Consider the following 19,708-nt stretch of genomic DNA (forward strand, 5'->3'; position numbering starts at 1 on the left):
ACGGAGAAACAAGCACATGAAACAGTCAGGTCTTGGTAGAAGACTACTTTTTATACTAGTAGAAAATATAGGATTTTCTAGGAGTTTTCAAACATATACAAACATTTACATTGATCATTTACAAACATTTTCATCAAACTTATACAAATATTGACACTAAATACTTATGAACTCACCAGCTTAAATGTTGATCTACGCTTTCAAAATAACTTGTATTCTCAGTTCACCAATAGACAGGTACTGATGATCAGATTTTGAGAAGATGGAGCATCTTCAAGACTCGTCTTTTATTTTGATTATTCATTTTTTTGTATCTTAATACTATTAAAGAACACACTTGTATGAAATTATACTATTAATGCAAAGGATGATGTTGTTGCTTATTTGCTACTTTGCATTATTATGATAATGTACATGGCGTCCTCCACCCAAGAATGTTTCCGTCGTTCCGGTTTTGGGGTGTGACAGATTGGTATCAGAACATTGTTTATAGTGAATCGAGTATATCAACCCATAAAAGATATACCAACTATAAACACAACAGGATTAAAATACTCTGACCAAGAGTTTATACTTTTAAATAATAATATATTTAACTAAGTATACACACTTGCATTCATACTAAAATCAGTGTCACTAGGACAAAACAAAATTATTACGATTGTTGAACATCACAAGTAGGCTTGGGGATGTATGGTCAGTTATGGGAATGACATAGCCTGATCAACTATGTTAATCCGAGAAGTGATTAGCATATGCCCAAGAATAGTTGTGAGGTTGCAACAAGTCTAAAAACTTACCAACACTACTATAATGAGAACATTAGAGCAGAACATAAACTTAAAATACTATAGGAGTATTTTGTGTTACTATAATTACTTCTTTGATAACTAAAAAGGTATATACTAGTAGGTCAATAGTTGCTAAGTGGATATGCTAAGGTTATATGGGACTAAGGTGTCACGGACTTAGGATTTGTGATCTTTGCTTTACTTCCAGTTCCTTGTTTGGTTGTGGATTTGGAGTTAAGGTTACTTATTCGAAGGTATATCCTATTTTGATTTCATATAACTGGTATGCACTATGTAAGTATTGAAGTAACTGGTAAGGATCATCTTATAAATATCTTAAGTAGTACATCTATTTATATAAGATTCTTATACCCCTTTTCTCGCATAGATATCATGGTTGGATTCTATCCTCATGGCGATCCATACTTCCCAAACCAAGGCAATGTTGGATGGCTTGAAGAAGAGCCAGAAGATGACCATCCAATCCTTTTGGATGATCACCTCGCAGAAGGCTTTTCAGATGGTTCTGACTCCGAACTAGAAGTCAACAACCTACCTTAAGAGGTTCAAGTCCCAAATCTCAAACCCCAACCTGCATTTCAAGGCCCCACACCCTTGTGGGCGAAAAACTTGAATCATTGGAGTGACGAACAGGGTCAACCTTTACCCTTCAATGGAGACCGAATCTTTTACAATCTCGGCGAGGGAGGCTCAGCTGACCGAGTCCTACCCATTATGGTCCGCAGGATTGCTCGGAATGATGAGCAAGGTCGAGCAGCCATCGACCGAGTCATGGAAGTTGACGCTAATTCGGGCGTTAACACGGTCCGCATTCACCATCTCAAAGGGTCTATGGAATGGGCTAGGAAAGCCAATGAGGCTCTACAGCAGCAACTTGTTGCATCCCGAGCTGAAGTCATAGAACTTCGAGTGCGTCAAAGAGCTCATGAGCAGCATCTTCAAGAAGTAGTATGCCAACTGGCAGAACTGAGTGTTCGCCCCAGGAGTACCCGTCGCCAGTAGAAGATGTTTGAATCATCTTTTTTTTTGGTTTAAGGAATAGCCTTCTTATCTGTGCTCTATGAAGCACTTTTCTGTAAAATATTCCTGTCTTGCAAGTACTTTAACTAGACTTCTACACTGTCAAAATTTTCCCTATGTGGTTTGATGTAAGACCTGCTGTTAGGTCATTTTCCCAAACTCGTTACATCATTAATACTAATATTATTGACAGATATCTAATCTCCTAAAAAACTTTATTCAAATACTTTCATTATTATAATTCTAGTTGTTGAACTATGACGATTTAGTTCATGGGACTCATTCATTAACCTCACTATTGGATTATTATCATTGTTCTCATCTTTTAAACTTATAGTTGAAAGATGCCTCCTCATAAGTTAAAAAGGCGAGATCCTCCGATAACTTCAACTCAACCACCTCCACCACCTCCTCCACAATTCGATATGGCAGCTCTTAATGTTGCGGTTGTTGCTACAGCCATGGCACAATACCACAACAACCAGGGTACTAGCGGAGGTGGAACAGTCGTTCATTCCACACCAGGTGATATCATTGTGCGCTCAAGAGAGTGCTCTTATAAAGACTTCACCAACTGTAAACCCCAAATCTTCAATGGAATCAGTGGAATCATTGTTCTCTTGCAATGGTTCAAGAAGACGGCATCGATCTTTGAGATCTGTTCCTGTACTAAAGGAAGCAAAGTCAAATTTGTTGCATGCATCTTCATTGATAGAGCCCTAACGTGGTGGAATAGCCATGTCAAGTCACTAACTTTAATAGTGGCAAATGATATGGGCTGGGAAGCTCTTAAAGGGCTGATGATTGAAGAATACTACCCGAGGGGCGAGGTTTAGAAAATAGAACAAGAACTCCGGAGTCTGGCCATGAGGGGCTCCAACATAGTGGCTTACACTGCCAAATTCAACGATCTGGTAGCACTATGTCCCAATATGGTTCCCACTAAGGGAAAGAATATTGAGAGGTACATTTGGGGGCTGGTGCCTCCATTTCAGGGGAATGTCTTAGCTTTAAACCCTACTACTTTCGACACTGCCAAGCGATTAGCACAACGACTCATTGGTCATGGAGTCCCCACCCCGACAAACAACAACACTAGCTATCTCAGAACCCTCCAAAGTCACTGACAACAAGTGGAAGTTCGGGGATAACAAAAAGGGAAAGTCGGCGCAGAACTCTACCAAGAAGCAGCAAGTTGTGGCTGTTCATGCTGTGATTGCACCTGCTGCTACTGCACCGAGGAAGCAGTATAGTGGAAACCTGACCAAGTGCAACAAATGCACTTTCCATCATAACGGTGCCGGCCGGGAAATGCAGTACGCTAACTGCAACAGGAAAAGGCACATTGCCCGTTTCTGTAAGGCTCCAATGAGGCCAAATAACCAAGTCCTCGGCATTGTTGTGGGCCAGGCTTCCTACGGTTACGGCGAGGATGGTCATTTCAATAGGGACTGCCCGAAGGCAGCAAATGTCGGAGGAGTGGGAAGAATTCTGGCGATAGGCCACGAGGAAGCCATAGCTGATCCTACGGTGGTTACTGGTACGTTTCTCCTCGATAATTCATATGCATGCATACTATTCAATAGTGGAGATGAGAGGAGTTTCGTGAACCACAAATTTGCTCACTTACTCAAACGAAAACCACATACACTAGAGGAATCATTCACTTTAGAAATGGGAAACGGGAAAACGGAAAGCACTAACTGCATATACATAGGTTGTACTTTAACTCTAGATGGCCATTCATTCCAAATTGACCTCATGCTAGTCTCAATTAAAAGTTTCGACGTCATAATCGGCATGGATTGGTTGATTCTTCTTCGCACTGACATCATGTGCTTTAAGAAAGCAGTCCATCTTAACCTCCCTAACAACTAAACTCTAGTTATCTTCGGCGACAAATCAAGTACGAACCTACGCATCATTTCGTGTAGTCAAGCTCAAAAATGCTTACGAAATTAATATCATGCATTCCTTGCACACATCATCGATACGAGCCAAGAAGTAAAGGACATTCAAAACATACCAGAAGTACGTGACTTTCCTGAAATCTTTCCAGAAGAACTACCAGGATTACCACCACACGTCAAGTCGAGTTCCGAATCAACTTAGTTCCAGGGGCTACTCCAGTAGCCAAATCTCCTTATCGTCTGACACCAGCAGAGATGCAGGAACTTTCCAGTCACCTTAATGAACTTCTCAAGAAGGTATTCATTAGGCCAAGCTTCTCACCATGGGGATCACCGGTCTTGTTCGTGAAGAAGAAAGACAGATTTTTTCGTACGTGTATCGACTACAGAGAGCTGAACAAACTTACCGTCAAGAATTGGTATCCTTTACCCTACATTGACGACTTTTTTGATCAACTTCAAGGAGTGCACTACTTCTCGAAGATAGATCTAAGATCTGGTTATCACCAGTTATGGGTGTTAGAGGAGGATGTCCCCAAGACATCCTTCCGAACTCGTTATGGACACTACGAGTTTGTAGTGATGCCGTTCGATTAACCAACGCACCAGTTGTATTCATGGATCTAATGAATAGGGTGTTCCGTCCTTACTTGGATCAGTTCGTCATTATCTTCATCGATGACATACTTATCTACTCTCGTAGTAAGGAGGAGCATAGTCAACACCTACGAAATGTCTTAGAAACATTACGATCAGAGAAGCTCTATGAGAAGTTCTCTAAGTCTGATTTTTGGATTCGAAGAGTCAAATTCTTGGGCCACATTATTAGTGTGAAGGGAATTCACGTGGACCCTTCCAAAATCAAGGCCATTGAGAACTAGTCAGCACCAAAGATACCTACAAAAATTCATCAATTTCTAGGTCTCGCTGGCTACTATCGCAGGTTCATACAGAACTTCTTTAGCATCGTGAAACCGCTTACTTCATTGACCTAGAAAGTTGTGGCCTTTGACTGGGAAGAGAAACAAGAAAAGGCGTTTCAAACACATAAACAAGCCTTGTGCACCACACCGATATTATCCCTCCCAGAAGGGATAAAAGATTTTGTCGTGTATTGTGATGCATCCAACCAAGGGCTTGTTTGTGTTCTTATGCAAAGAGGAAAGGTCATTGCCTATGCCTCCTGTCAGCTTAAGACACACGAAGTCAACTATACAACACACGATCTTGAGTTAGGAGCAGTGGTATTTGCCATGAAGATCTGGAGACACTACCTATATGGTACACAGAGTACTATCTTCACAGACCATAAGAGCCTTCAACACATATTCGATCAGAAAGAGCTCAACATGAGACAACAACGGTGGGTCGAGCTACTCAATGACTACGAATGCAAAATGCGTTATCACCCCGGCAAGGCCAATGTAGTAGCTGACACCCTGAGTCGGAAAGAATACTCTAGCCGGAGAGTCAAATCTCTGACTATGACTATCCATTCACACTTGTCCACACAAATTAAGGAGGATCAACTAGAAGCCTTGAAACCTGAAAATGTGGCAAGTGAATCCCTGAAAGGAATATGTAAAAACTTAAAAGTTAAGGATGGCGGAGCATTATATCTCATGGATCGTATCTGGACACCAAAACACGTTGGTTTCAGAGACTTTTTCATGACTGAAGCACACAACACTAGATATTTCGTCCACCCAGGTTCAGATAAGATGTATCTGGATCGTAAGAAACTATACTGGTGGCCTAACATGAAATTAGATATTGCTACCTTCGTGAGTAAATGTCTTACTTGCGCAAAGGTTAAGGTCGAGTACCAGAAACCCTCAGGATTACTACAACAACCGGAGATACCAGAGTGGAAATGGGAGCGGATTACTATGGACTTCATAACCAAGTTGCCCAAGACAATAGGTGGACTTGATACCATTTGGGTCATCGTTGATAGATTGACCAATCAAAGAGACTAACAAGATGGAGAAACTAACAGGAACTTACATTAGGGAGATCGTACGACTGCATGGTGTTCCTATATCCATTATCTCTGATAGAGATAGTAGATTCACTTCAAGGTTTTGGCAGTGGCTACAAAGTTCCCTAGGAACTAGGCTGGACATGAGTACAGCCTACCATCCGCAAACCGACGGGCAAAGTGAGAGGACGATACAAACTTTGGAAGATATGTTTGCAAGCCTATGTGATCGACTTTGGGAAGGCATGGGATACTCATTTACCTCTTGTCGAATATTCCTACAGCAACAGTTATCACACGAGCATAAAGGCTGCTCCATTTGAAGCCCTCTATGGCCAGAAGTGCAGATCCCCTATGTGCTGGGTTGAGGTGGGTGACACACAGTTAGCTAAAGGATGACTTCCTGACAGCACTCTCATAGGTCCAGAGATCATACGGGAAACGACAGAGAAGATCGTTCAGATTTGTGAACAATTGAAAGCCTCTAGAGACCAATAGAAAAACTACATTGACAAAAGGAGGAAACCGTTGGAATTCCAGGTGGGAGACCGCGTTCTATTGAAAGTCTCAAACTGGAAGAGCTTGATGCACTTCGGAAAGCGTGGAAAGCTAAATCCAAGATATGTAGGGCCTTTCGAGATTCTCGCTAGAATCGGCCCTGTAGCTTATAAACCCAATCTACCTCGTAAACTCAGTAACATACATTCTACTTTCCACGTCTCGAACTTGAAAAAGTGTCTATCCGACGAGACTCTTGTAATCCCACTCGATGAGATCGAGATCAATGAGAGCCTCACCATCGTGGAAGAACCAGTAGAGATCATGGACCGAGAGGTCAAACAAACGAAGCAAAGTCGTATCTCGATAGTGAAGGTTTGCTGGAATGCCAAGCGAGGACCTGAATTCACTTGGGAGCGCAAGGATCAGATGAAACTGAAACATCCTCATCGTTTTACTTAGTTATTTGTAACTACTTATTTACATAAACTCTAATTTTGAGACGAAATACTCTCTAACGGGGGGATGATGTGACAACCCGAAATTTCTATCTTGTATAGTTGTTCAACTCAATCATAGTCAGACTTATTTCTGCTAACTTTTAGCACTGTTTAGAGTCTGTTTGGGTATTCTAATTATAAAGCATTCAAGAATCAAGTGTTGGGAAGTATCTTCTAGGGTTCAATGTGAAACAAACACGCCTTACACCCAATATGAAGTGTTTATGGCCAAACTTCATGAGTTTGGGCCGTAAACTCATCCTTGGCCGTGAACTCATGCTATATGAATGAGTTTACATCAGTTTTCCTCATTTCCTTCATTTCAATTCAAAGAACTCCCTTTCTCTCTCAAGTATCATCAAGTTCTTCATCTTGATCTTCCAAAAATGTAAGAATTCCTTCCTTTGATTTGTTGTTACATGCTTTATCTAGTAAGGATCATTGATTTCATCCATGAAATCACTCCATTTTGATAGATCTTCAAGTGTTCTTCATTTCACCAAGAACACACACTAGTGTTTTTGGACTTTAATCACCCTGTTAAGCTTCTATATTGTAAGTACTCTTGCCTTAGCTTGTTATGTGCTTAAATCACTTAGTTTACACCTTTAAAACATCAAGAAATCAAGATCAAAAGAGTGTTTACAGCCAAGGCAAACTCCTTGGTCCGTAAACCCTAATTAAGGGTGTAAATGAGCCCTAATCTCTTTCTAAGCCTTGGAACCAAGTCTAGAACACTTCATAGTAACTTGTAAGACTTTAAAACACACTTTGGTACAAATTACCATGATTTTACGGCCGTAAAATCATTGGGCCATAAACCCATGGGCCGTAAACTCATGTGGGTAATGCCATTTGGGTCGTAAACTCCAATGTGAGGCCCTACACCCCTTATATGCAACCCTATGAGGTTTAACACTTCATAACAAGTGTTTACTAGTCCCTAAGGTTGTTCCATTTCATGATTATGTGTTATAAACACTAATTAGATGCATATATGTGTTATTATATGCTAAATAGGATTTGTGTGTGCTCAAGCCTTCACTTGACACTTAGCACCCTTTACTGATCTTACATTCAAGTTACTCACTACAGGTGAGTTCATACCCCTTAACTTATCTTTTAAATGATTTTAAATGCTTTTATGGGGGGTGGGGGGAATACAAGTAAAAAACATGTTAGTTATATAATCAATCACATGTGATTTATAAGTATGTTTCAAACAAAGGATTTCTTATACTTTAAAATTGTATTATCAAACAAAATGCTTTTAAATTGTTTTATAAACTGACATCAAGTCATTATTATTTATTGTTAAACTCTTTAAATGTATTACAAAAACCTCTTTTAAACTTATATATTGTCAAAAGCATGTCTATATATGTATAGTTATATAAATAGTGTTTAAAGGACTTAGGAATGCTAACTCGCCTTATTTCCTTTTCCTTGTTTGGATGTGGACTTAGGGTATCGGTTATTTGTCCAAAGGTCGTCTAAATATTAGATTTATATATTGTACACATATGTAGATATAAAAGTACTATCAATTAGTTTAGTACCTTTGGATAGCAAAGGTATACAATCAATCATTTATTCAATTACAGAAATCACTAGTAAACTATAATAGGTATAGTCTAGGAGAATACTATCATATACAAATACTATAACAGAGAATACTATCATATACAAATACTATAACAGAGAATCACTAGTAAGTATAATAGGTATAGTTTAGGAGAATACTATCATATACAAATACTATAACAGAGAATACTATAACAGAGAATACTATAACAGAGAATACTATAATAGAGAATACTATAATAGAGAATACTATAACAAAGAATACTATAACAGAGAATACTATAATAGAGAATACTAGACAGAGAATAATATACAAAGGGTACTATACAGAGAATACTATACATAGAATACTATTACTATAACAAGTATAGTATACTATAACAAGATTCAGAGATAACATAATGTGAGATACTACTTCATGACACATCGACCATTCGTTATGTCACGTTTTGTAACCAGAATCTCTTGGAGGGAGAGTGTGAGTTTGCGTATAGATCTATACTGGATTGACTATCCTACAACTTTGTTGTTCGCTACATTGGGATTTGCAAGTCTACGGGTGCCAAATGTCATTTCTTCCGACGTCTTTCATCATCGTTTTATAGTCAGTTTAGTATGGTAACAATCTTATCACATTTTGCCTTAATTAAACCATTGGTTTTAAGGTAGTTATTACTTCAGTAGTTAATACAAATAATACTGCAGTACAGAAACATTTTCCCATTATATTCAAATTGTGATATTCTCACATAAAGGGTAATATAAAACTATATTTTGGTAATGATAGTCATATTTGGGAAAATCGTCCACTCTTACGGAGAAACAAACACATGAAATAGTCGGGTCTTGGTAGAAGACTACTTTTTATACTAGTAGAAAATATAGGATTTTCTAGGAGTTTTCAAACATATACAAACATTTACGTTGATCATTTAGAAACATTTTCATCAATCTTATACAAACATTGACACTAAATACTTCTGAACTCACCAGCTTAAATGCTAATCTACGCTTTCAAAATAACTTGTATTCTCAGTTCACCAGTAGACAGGTACTGATGACCAGGTTTTGAGAAGACGGAGCATCTTCAAGACTCGTCTTTTATTTTGATTATTCATTTTTGGTGTCTTACTACTATTAAATAACACACTTGTATGAAATTATACTATTAATGCAATGGATGATGTTGTTTCTTATTTACTACTTTGCATTATTGTGATACTGTACATGACGTCCCCCGCCCCAGAACGCTTCCGTCGTTCCGGTTTTAGGGTGTGACATTTATATCATGCAAAATTTAATCGGGTAATTGATCTTGGTCATGTCAATCGATAGGTCCATAAAACTTTCATCTAATGTAACTCACACACATTAAAGTTCGTAACTTTATTAGCCTAACCCTAGGACTTGGTCCATCCCTAGACCCAATTTTCAATGGTTATCATCAACAGTGATTGAAGCTTACATAAACAGATTGGTGCTCCTCTAAATCATGTTAACTCAACAATAGGCAACAAAGTTTCAAGCTTAAACACATGTGAATATTTTATTAAACTAATAAGGAAAAATAAGCAACTCTTAATACCCTAATATCAATCAACACATAAAATTAGATTTTAACAATTCATAAACAAAATAAAAAGGATTTTCATGCCCTAAGTCAGAAACAAGAACAAAAATAACTCATAAAAGAATGTTAAAAGACAATAAAGCAAACCAAAACAATTTCATAATGATTCTCCTCTCGATCCTTCGTATTCCTACCATAACGTCCCATTTATTTAAATAAATTAATAAATGTAATTCCCGGACTAATTTGTGATGAATTTTGATAGTTGGGGGTTGTTTAGTAAATTACAGAGTTGATTTGAGAAGAATTTTAGAAGCGGGGGTATGTTTGGTAATTATTAGGACTTATTATGAAAGGGAATATGGAATCAGGGGCAAAAGGATAAATATTGGATTTAATTTGAAAATATCCCATAGGGAGGGACCAGGATTGTAATTATGGAAAAGTTGTTAAATGATCGGGGTATATAGAGCCGATGGCTTCTTAGTCCAAAACCTAACCCTAACAAAAACCCATCAGCTGTCACCCTCCCAAGGACACCTCCAGCCGCCACCTCTTTTCTTCATTGTTTCTGATCAGACAAGTCGCCATCAAAGCGTCACAACCACCGTGACTGCGGGACTCCGTAACCGTGAACTGCTGCGGAGACCGATGAACCGACCGCGTTCGCTGTCGTTGTGGTTGCTGCTGCTGGAATACACGTCCATCATCGGACGCCATGATCTTCTCGCCAGAGAAACGAATTAGGGAGGAGCCTCTGGCGTTGGTCGAAGTCTGTCGCCACTGTTCTTCATATTCTCTTTTCTGTTTGATGTCGCGGTCGATCCCTACGGTGGTTTTCTGTTATGTTTTGGGTGTCGCCGCCTAGTCAAGTTCGTGCCATTGGAAGTTGTGGGTAACTGGAGGATAGTGGAGCAATCCAAACCCGTCGTGTGTGGGTTGTGAGCCACCGTTGAGGGCGGCAGCCAAATGCCAAGATCATTGTTGTGTCCTTGTTGTTGTTGTCGGACCTTTGTACGCCACCATGAGCCATCAGGTGGGTGGCTAGAACTTTTGATCAAATCGGGATCATGTGTTGTGTGTGTTTTGTCTAGCCGGAAAGTCAGGAATAGCCACCGCCACCACTGTGAGGTGGTGGCTGCTGCCGCGTGCCACCGTCGGCCACCACTAGGGTGGCTGTGTGTGTGTGTGTGTTAGTGTTTGTGTTATTTTGGATTTAATATTTGTGATTGTAATTAGCAAAGAATAATGAAAATAGCCATAACCACCACCGTAAGCGAGCCGTATTGAGCACCACTACCCGAGGTGGTAGTGGGTGGTGCCTAACTAGCAAACCCCTAATGGGACTAATGAAACCTTAATGGGCTTGAAGATTTAGTTTGGGCCTATTGGGCTATGGTTGGGTGGGGAAACCCTAATTAGGGTTTAGAAAACCCTAATTATGAGTATTTGGGCCTTGGATTTATTTGGACCCACTTTTGGGCCAACGGGATTGGACTATGTATTAAGTCCAACTACTCCATATCATTATCTAGTAGAGTGAAGGACTTAATGGATTAAGTCCTTAATGGGTTAAGTGAGAAACCCTTAACCTTAATTGTCATTTTATGTGAAACCCTAATTTCACTTGGGCTTTGTGTTGGGCCTTTCTAATGGACTTTGGTTATTGGGCTATTGATGGGGTTTCCAAGAGCAAGTAATTGTACCATAATAATTGGATGGGATTTAGGGTAAGGCCCATATGAGAGACTTGGGCCCAATTTGCAAAATTGGGCCATAATTAGGCCTTTATGATTATGTGATATTAGGCCATTAGAATGTTGAATGTTAGACTGGACAAAATGGTAAGACCTTATAAAGGTTTGGGCCCAATTTGGAAAATTGGGCCATGTGCTGGGCTTTGACCCATAGTTGATTTATGGGCCTTTAGATTGGGCCTTGGGTTTGGCTAAAGCTAAGTTAGGGGTAAAGAAGTATGTACCCTAAGTATGTACTTATGATTATGTGTTGGGACCCAATTATTAATTGGGTGATGTTTTGATATTGACAGTTCGGGAATCTGTCATCCAGCAGCTAGGGTTTTGTCTGCAGGACTTCAGCAGTGCGAGGTGAGTCATCTTCCAGTAGGAACAGGTCTAAGGCACCAAGTTCGGCCCGTATATGTGATACGTTAGTAGCTAAGTGTGGGCAGGGCCCGTATCTCATTATTGACTGAGTATAGATATCAGTCAGATTATTGGATTGCCATACTTGTTGTCTGTTTGATACTTGTATGCGTTGTTAGGAATGTGAGTGTGGGTGGGGCCCGTATCTCTTAGAGTGTGGGAGGGGCCCGTATCTCATAGTAGTTGAGTGTGGGCGGGCTCGTATCTCATAGATAGTTGATATGGTACATATTTATATGCTAGTGATACTTGTTGTCTGTGTAGAGCTTGTATGTATTTTCATGACTAGTGAGTGTGGGCGGGGCCCATATCTTCTAGTCAACAGAGTGTGGGCGGGGCCCGTATCTCCTAGTCAGCAGAGTGTGGGTAGGGCCCGTATCTCCTAGCCAACAGAGTGTGGGCGGGACCTGTATCTCCTTGAGTGTAGGTCGGGCCTGTATCTCTCAGTAGCATGATTATGTGTATGGTATGTGGTAGTTTGGGGAGACTCACTAAGCTTCGTGCTTACAGTTTTCAGTTTTGGTTTCAGGTACTCAGTTTTCAAAAGAGGAGCTCGAGAAGATTGTAGTGCACACACCATTTGTTTAGCATGGGATGTTTATACTCTGATATATTTTGACATGTGACTTTGATACATGACTTATGATTTTTATATGATGAGGATATTTATGGTTTTACTAGTGGTTTAAAACGAAATTTTTGGACTGTATTTTTGGGATCTTTCATCTACTCCATGCCAACCCTTTGGCCTTCAAACTGACTTATGGACTCTCAAAACCACAGCTTTGATATTCCCTCTTGAGTATGATATCGTTGGTCAAGGATATTGACCTATTTATAATAACTTTGATGACATGAAAGATGCGGTGCATAGATGTGTTTGACGGTGCATAGATGTGTTTGACGTGCCGCGTGTTGCGAATGTCTTTAAGAGTTTCAAACTGATTTGTGTGCCACACGATACATTTATGGAGTTAGATGTAGTGTGTTCTCTCTAAATTCCTCATCTTGTTGCTAGTTTAGTTCCAACTCTACTTCCACTTCCAGTTTTTGCTCCTTTTAGCATCACAATGTACTTTATCTACAAAATATCAATTCAAAACTTTGTAAGTAAATTTTTATCCAAATTTATAGTTAAAAGTTAAAACTCAGCTTAAAGTACATGATATCGTACAAAATATATACACAATTAAAGCGATATCAGTTGGAGGCATTGACATGTTGCTAGACGTTTACATTGTTTGTATAATTATATGTTCTAACTGCTTATACAAGTACGAGATTGTTGGAAATTGTATGCAATGAATAAACTAATTAGTATACCATTGATTATTTGTGAGACTATACGGTCACAGAAAGCCTTCAAAGATCCATAATAAACAATAAATACTTGATAAATTTTAGTATTTATCAACTGAAAATAAATAAATAAAAATAGAACAGTGTTTATTTCATTTATTTATTATATCAACATTTTAAATAAATGTGTTATAAAAGAGTTTTTATTAATTTCGGCTTGCTTTAATAGATGGGCAAGTAAATCTGTAACTGCTTTAGAAGCCTTGCCCAACAAGTAAAGCATATATAGAAGGTCTGGAAGATTATGTTAATCAATGGTACTAAACAAGTTCCAAAATCCTAATCCTCCACATCATTGCCCAAAATGCGGCCTCCTCCCTCTTCTATATGATGTTTAGCACAACCCATGAGCAACAATGAAGTAAATGAGTATTTGATCAAGTTTAGATATAGCAGTCACGTGGATTGGCTTATGTAAGCATAAAATATATGTACTTTGAACACTCCATGGTTGATTAAGTTGGTAAAATTGCGTCTAACTTGATCCATGGTTTGGGGTTGTTAAAATTTTGATTTGTCATTTCTGTTGTGCAAACTGTTTTTTTGAATGTTATTGGTTACATCAAACCCCAATAGTCAAGAGCCTCTTAATGTTCATGGACATTGATTTTACATTCATACAAATAGTATTGGAGATTTGTAATTCAAAAAAAAAAAGTTGAGAATTTTGTTATAGGTTTTCATAAATAAATAAAAAATACTAACATAGTCAAGGAACGAATTCCGTATGATGGGGTTTTTCCAACATTAACCCAAATCCAAAATTAAACAAATACTAGTACAACAAAAACAAACAAAGATACTCTAAAACCAAGTAGTCAATATATTTCTACAATCTACAACCACCAGTCCACCACCAATACGTATATAACAACAACAATGACTTTTGCTAAAAAAAAATGACCAAATACAAATCTACAGTTTTTTTTTTTTTTTTTCGTTTTTTACATAAAGACAAGCATGTGTGTAATGATGATGTTAAAAAGAAAGGCATGAACCTTTTTGTTTTGTTTGTTAAAATCGAAGTCAAAGTCAAGATTGTTCTAGAACTCAAGTCCTTTGCCTGACCCGCCTCCCATTTGTATCTCCACCATCTGAAAGCTGACCACAAACACTGCGTGACTTGCCGGCAGCACCACCACCACCACTGTTACTGCTAGAATCATCATCCTCACACCCTGCAACTGTTTTCAGAAGCTCAGACTGCAGTTTCGGACATTTCTCTTTCAGATACTCAAACCCATCTGATCTCATAACCGCTGCAATGCAATGCAATCAATAACAAACATCAAGCATACTCATATGATAACACAAATCCGTAATACATTTAGTTACCTTAATCGAGTAAATAACAATTCTACAATTATTTATATAAGTGAGACTTGTTATATCCCATATCATATTTCATATATATTCACATCACATCTATAAGAGTCATTCCGTCGAATATAGTTATCAAGAGTAAATTCCTCTATTATCACATCTATTTCAGTTTTTCACTAAACTTTGGCATTTTGTTTAGAGTAAATTACACGAATGGTCCCTATGGTTTAGGGTAATTTGCATGTTTGGTCCCTAACTTATTTTTTTAACTCGGAAGGTCCCTACTATTTGTTTTTGTTACGCGTTTGGTCCCTGTCTTACCTAAAAAAAGACTATTTTGCCCTTGATTTTTTAATTTATTTAAATAAGAGTAAATTACACAAATGGTCCCTTATGGTTTCAAGTAATTTGTGCGTTTCGTCCCTAACTTATTTTTTTAACTCGGAAGGTCCCCACTCTATTTGTTTTTGTTATGCGCTTGGTCTCTATTGTTTGTTTTTGTTACGCGTTTGGTCCCTGTCTTACCTAAAAAGATTATTATTTAAATAGGAAAAAATGGTGGGGTAGGTAAGGTAAGGTGAGGGGGTGGGGTTGGGGTTGTGTTTATTTTTATTTAAATAAATTAAAAAATCAAAGGCAAAATAGTCTTTTTAGGTAAGACAAGGACCAAACGCGTAACAAAAACAAATAGTAGGGACCTTCCGAGTTAAAGAAAAAAAGTTAGGGACAAACATGCAAATTACCCTACACCATAGGGACCCTTCGTGTAATTTACTCTTATTTAAATAAACACACCCCCAACCACACCCCCTCACCTCACCTCACCTTACCTTACCTACCCTACCATTTTTCTCTATTTAAATAATAATCTTTTTAGGTAAGACAATGTAACAAAAACAAACAATAGGGACCAACCGCATAACAAAAACAAATAGTAGAGACCTTCCGAGTTAAAAAAATAAGTTAGGGACCAAACGCGCAAATCGCCCGAAAACCATAGGGACCATTCTTGTAATTTACTCTTATTTTTATAACTATTGAAGTTGTGTTTTCATGTGCTTGTGCACACTAAATGAAGTTACAATAGCTTGCACCTGGCTTTTTGAAGTACAAAGCTTTAATAAGAAAAAAAGGTTAAAATTGAAATGTTGGAGTAGAAAGAAGTGAAAGTACGATGCTATTGCTAACCTATAATAAAAGTAGAATCACTTAAACTTGGTAATAGAAATACTGCAAAAAAAAAAAAAAAAAAAAAAGTATACCTGCAAGGTTTTCAGCAGCAAATCTTAAGCAAACAGATTTCAATTCTGTGGCATGATAACGATCAGCAAGTGCTAGAGCTCTACCAACAGAATTGACAGATATGTCCTTACAAAGATGAGATTCACACATCCTTCTAAGTCTCCCCAAATCATACTTATCAGCAGCAGCTAACAACTTGGCTATCAACGAATCAGACACACAGGTTTCAGAGAAAGAACTCGATCCCAACTCATCTTCCATAAGGGCATCTCTGTAAATAAAGTGTAACATAGCCTGTTCCACAATACTCCATGAATAAAAATCTCAACAAAATCTTACTATTACTACTTTTCATAAATTACATTACCTTAAAAACTTTTGGTTCCATGTCAGCAACATCAATCTCATCATGTTCATCTCCATCTTCATCTTGCTTGAAGAATACAGACCGAAATACCGGTGATCGAGCAGCCAATACCAACTTATGGGCATGGAATTTTTGTCCAGATACATTGAACACAACATCTGAACCTTCTTTGTTATCCAACAACATACCAAAATGTGATCCAATATCAGATTCTGGTACCTTAATTGAATGTAACCTAGGACAATCTACTGCTGACACCACTACTCCAACAGTACAGTTGATTCTCAAACAGTCGTCTTTCAGATAATCTGAACTTTCAAGAAGTGCTCTCCTGTAGAACCGCTTGTATCCCCTAACACCTCCAAAACAACAACTTGGCTTTAGTAAAATAAACTAATAAAAACCATCAACCCCTTATTTTGATTAACATAAGGTGTTGGACTCCAAAACATCATAGTATTTCAAATCTTGCATATACGTTTAAATCAGTTACACTTCTAATTCATGGTTACGGCTTGATGCAAGGTATCTAGGTCCAAAACAACCAATGGAAAAGGTTGCTTAAAGAAGCCACACATAACAAAGAACACCATCATTAACTAAAATGTTATAATGTGATAACTAACAACACTTGTGCATATGCAATCTTAATAGCTATCTTGGTTTAAATGTGTACAAGATAGTGGTATTCAGGCGTTATGTAGCTATAAACAATCTTCTATCCAATATACAATATCTCAATATTTGAGGATGAAAGTCAATGTTTATAAGTAAGGTTGACTATTTCAACAAAAAAAAATGGGCCAAGATATGCTTATAGTAAGCTCGCTGATCCTAGAAGTATAAGATCCAAAGAGAAGTTTGAATCTAAGGAGATAATCTTACGCTAGATTGCACAGACGTTTTGCTCATGGTGAAATAGAATCCTATAGGAGATATTACAGAAGATTCCTACGAGAAATTTCATCTGACTAGAAAATTCTTAGATTCTTAAGCAAAATTCATGTGAAATCATCAAAGGGCCCGCTAGGTTATATAAGATTCACCATAAAAATTGCAAAACCAATAAATACAAATATTAGCACAGGGAATCAAAGAAGACTGATGATTCAATATAAAAACCTACCACATGCTGCCTCGGTATTTCAATGTATACGGACCACTCTCCAAAGACCGATCAAAATGGCTATGAATCTTGTGCTTCTCTTTGCCACTCTGATCCACCAGAGTCAACTCGAACAACGCCCTCACATCGGTGCCCTCGCTGGCAAGTGCAATGAAGACTGAAACATATGTCGAATTGTCTTCAGGGTTTTTCCCATCAGGGTAGAAGTATATCGCCCACTGATAACCTCCGATCGTGAAATTATCGCTAGCTATGTGTTTTCCAATTCCCATACCCTTAGCTAACGAATAACCCTGTATAACGAAATGGTGAGAGCCATTCACCGTCTCCGTGATCGACCGGGAGCTTGTGGGTGAGTTGACAAGGGCGTTTTTCTCATTATCCGACATTATAGTTCGTTAAGGTAGGAAAAATTGAAATTCATGGAAGATTAGGTTAAACTGAGACCTGATTTCGACCAGGATCAACTAGATTCCTCGGGAGTCGGGAAGATAATTGAGGTCGAGGGGGATCGTGGAATTTTAGGGTTTTGTTTCTCGCTCTAAAAATGATGGAATGCTCTTAGGCAGCATTACTTGTATTGTCCCTAAAGCATCAAGTATGCCGTTTTTATATTTTTTCTTAACAAAGCAAAAGGAAAAAAGATATAAATTACTCTTGATCCTAAAATGTTTTGTTAATAATGAGTATTAACGACGGTTCACATAATCACATCTTATTTAGTTAAAAAAAAAAATGCATAACGATGAAACTAATATAATATTTTTATATAGTCTAGGTAATAGGAATAATTAAAGGAGGGGAAAGAAATTTTATAAATTTAAGACAGTAAATAAAAACAAGTCATCTTACGTTATCAATCTACATCTTTTTTTTCTCATTATTCATATATCTTTGTACTGTTATCTATAATACAAAGAAGCTGAGTGGCAGATTGAAAAATATAATGACTACATAGGGTTTTCAACCCACAATAATATAATTAATATATTTAATTATCAAACATTTAACTCGATTACTTATCATTGTTTACTTCTTTATTCTTCTCTAAGGGTTTATCATAGTCATCGTTGCTAACAATATTATTGCTATGATTTTTCCGCAATATGTGTCAGTAGGTTTTCTTTCTATTTTCATTCCTAATGATTTGTCCTAATGATCATTTTAATCATCGTTGTTGTCAGTATTGTTATAGGAATTTCTCCGCAATACATGGCAGTAAGTTAAAGTAAAAATGGGCACGAAGTTCATCGTTGTCTGAGTTCCATGGGACTGCCATCAATTAATCTGGTGGCTGTCACCTATACTCTCATAAGTGACTACATTATTTGTACATTAGTATTATTCCTATATCATTAGTACACTAGTACCAGTTCTACATCGTTGGTACACTAGTACCATTTCTAAAGTCGTGACATTTTATCATTCCCTAGATCTTTCATCATACTATGGTATCTTATCTTTCATCATATTATGACATCTATTACTACCCTTTCGTACGAACTTTGTTTTCGAATGTCTTTATATCGACGGGTTCATATTTACGAAATCTTCAATTCTCATTTAGATTGTTTTGGCTAACAATCAACCAATTTAAATTTCAATTTCTATGTTCGCACTACTAAACTGAAACTTTAAAAAATCATAACTTCTTCTCATTAAGTCGGATTTGCACGTTCTCCGTATACACGCTCTCGGTTTAACGACTTTCATTTAGATAACTTAGGCTAAAAAGTAATTAATCAAAATTTCACTTTTTATGATACGCAAAGTCGTGTCGATTTAATCATGAAACTTCGAAGAAGCATAACTTCTTCATACGAAGTCGGATTTTAGCGTTCTTTATATGTACGGAATCCTTGTCACATATACTATCAAAAAGTCATTTTTAACGCTTATTATATCTTAATTGACTATCGAATTTGTGGGTGTTACAATTATCTCCCCTTTAAGATGATTACATCCTGGAATAATCAACAAAACAAAGCTTGCATAATGATTCCACACGTTACCTTTCTACCCTAGGTAATAATCATAATTCTTATGTCCTTTCAAATGAGTTTCTAACTCTTGGACTGAATGACGATTGATGGTGCTTAATCTTGCATTGGCTCTCCATTCTAAATTTGGTCCGCATCAGAGACTTTTGCTCCTTCTTGAGCAGACTTATCATAATAACTATCGTAATGGATCGATGGGTCATGGCCTCTCATCATATGATGCAATGGCTAGACTCAGGTCTCTTTGGGTC

The 19,708-nt window shown here is 37.7% G+C and overlaps 1 protein-coding gene across 1 annotated transcript; it reads right to left on the reverse strand.

Moving 5' to 3' along the window:
- Positions 1 to 14,199: 14,199 nt before the first annotated feature.
- On the reverse strand, positions 14,200 to 18,043 carry LOC111894677 (BTB/POZ and MATH domain-containing protein 4). The gene is made up of 4 exons (XM_023890768.3): positions 17,458 to 18,043; positions 16,332 to 16,683; positions 15,985 to 16,258; positions 14,200 to 14,658 (listed from the first exon to the last, which is right to left on the reverse strand). The coding sequence occupies exons 1-4, from the start codon at positions 17,844 to 17,846 to the stop codon at positions 14,450 to 14,452; spliced, it is 1,224 nt and encodes a 407-aa protein (XP_023746536.1). The 5' UTR covers positions 17,847 to 18,043; the 3' UTR covers positions 14,200 to 14,449.
- Between the last annotated feature and the right edge of the window lie 1,665 nt (positions 18,044 to 19,708).

This window comes from Lactuca sativa, chromosome 2 (assembly GCF_002870075.4).
Source record: "Lactuca sativa cultivar Salinas chromosome 2, Lsat_Salinas_v11, whole genome shotgun sequence".
NCBI classification, from domain to species: Eukaryota; Viridiplantae; Streptophyta; class Magnoliopsida; order Asterales; family Asteraceae; genus Lactuca; species Lactuca sativa.

What these genes read in the sequence shown, in the direction of transcription:
- LOC111894677 (XM_023890768.3), bottom strand. Translation starts at nt 17,846, where the DNA reads ATGTCGGATAATGAGAAAAACGCCCTTGTCAACTCACCCACAAGCTCC. An exon ending in TGGAACCAAAAGTTTTTAAG is followed by an intron (nt 16,259 to 16,331) that starts GTAATGTAATTT and finishes ATTGTGGAACAG; the next exon opens with GCTATGTTACACTTTATTTA. An exon ending in TGCTGCTGAAAACCTTGCAG is followed by an intron (nt 14,659 to 15,984) that starts GTATACTTTTTT and finishes ATTGCATTGCAG; the next exon opens with CGGTTATGAGATCAGATGGG.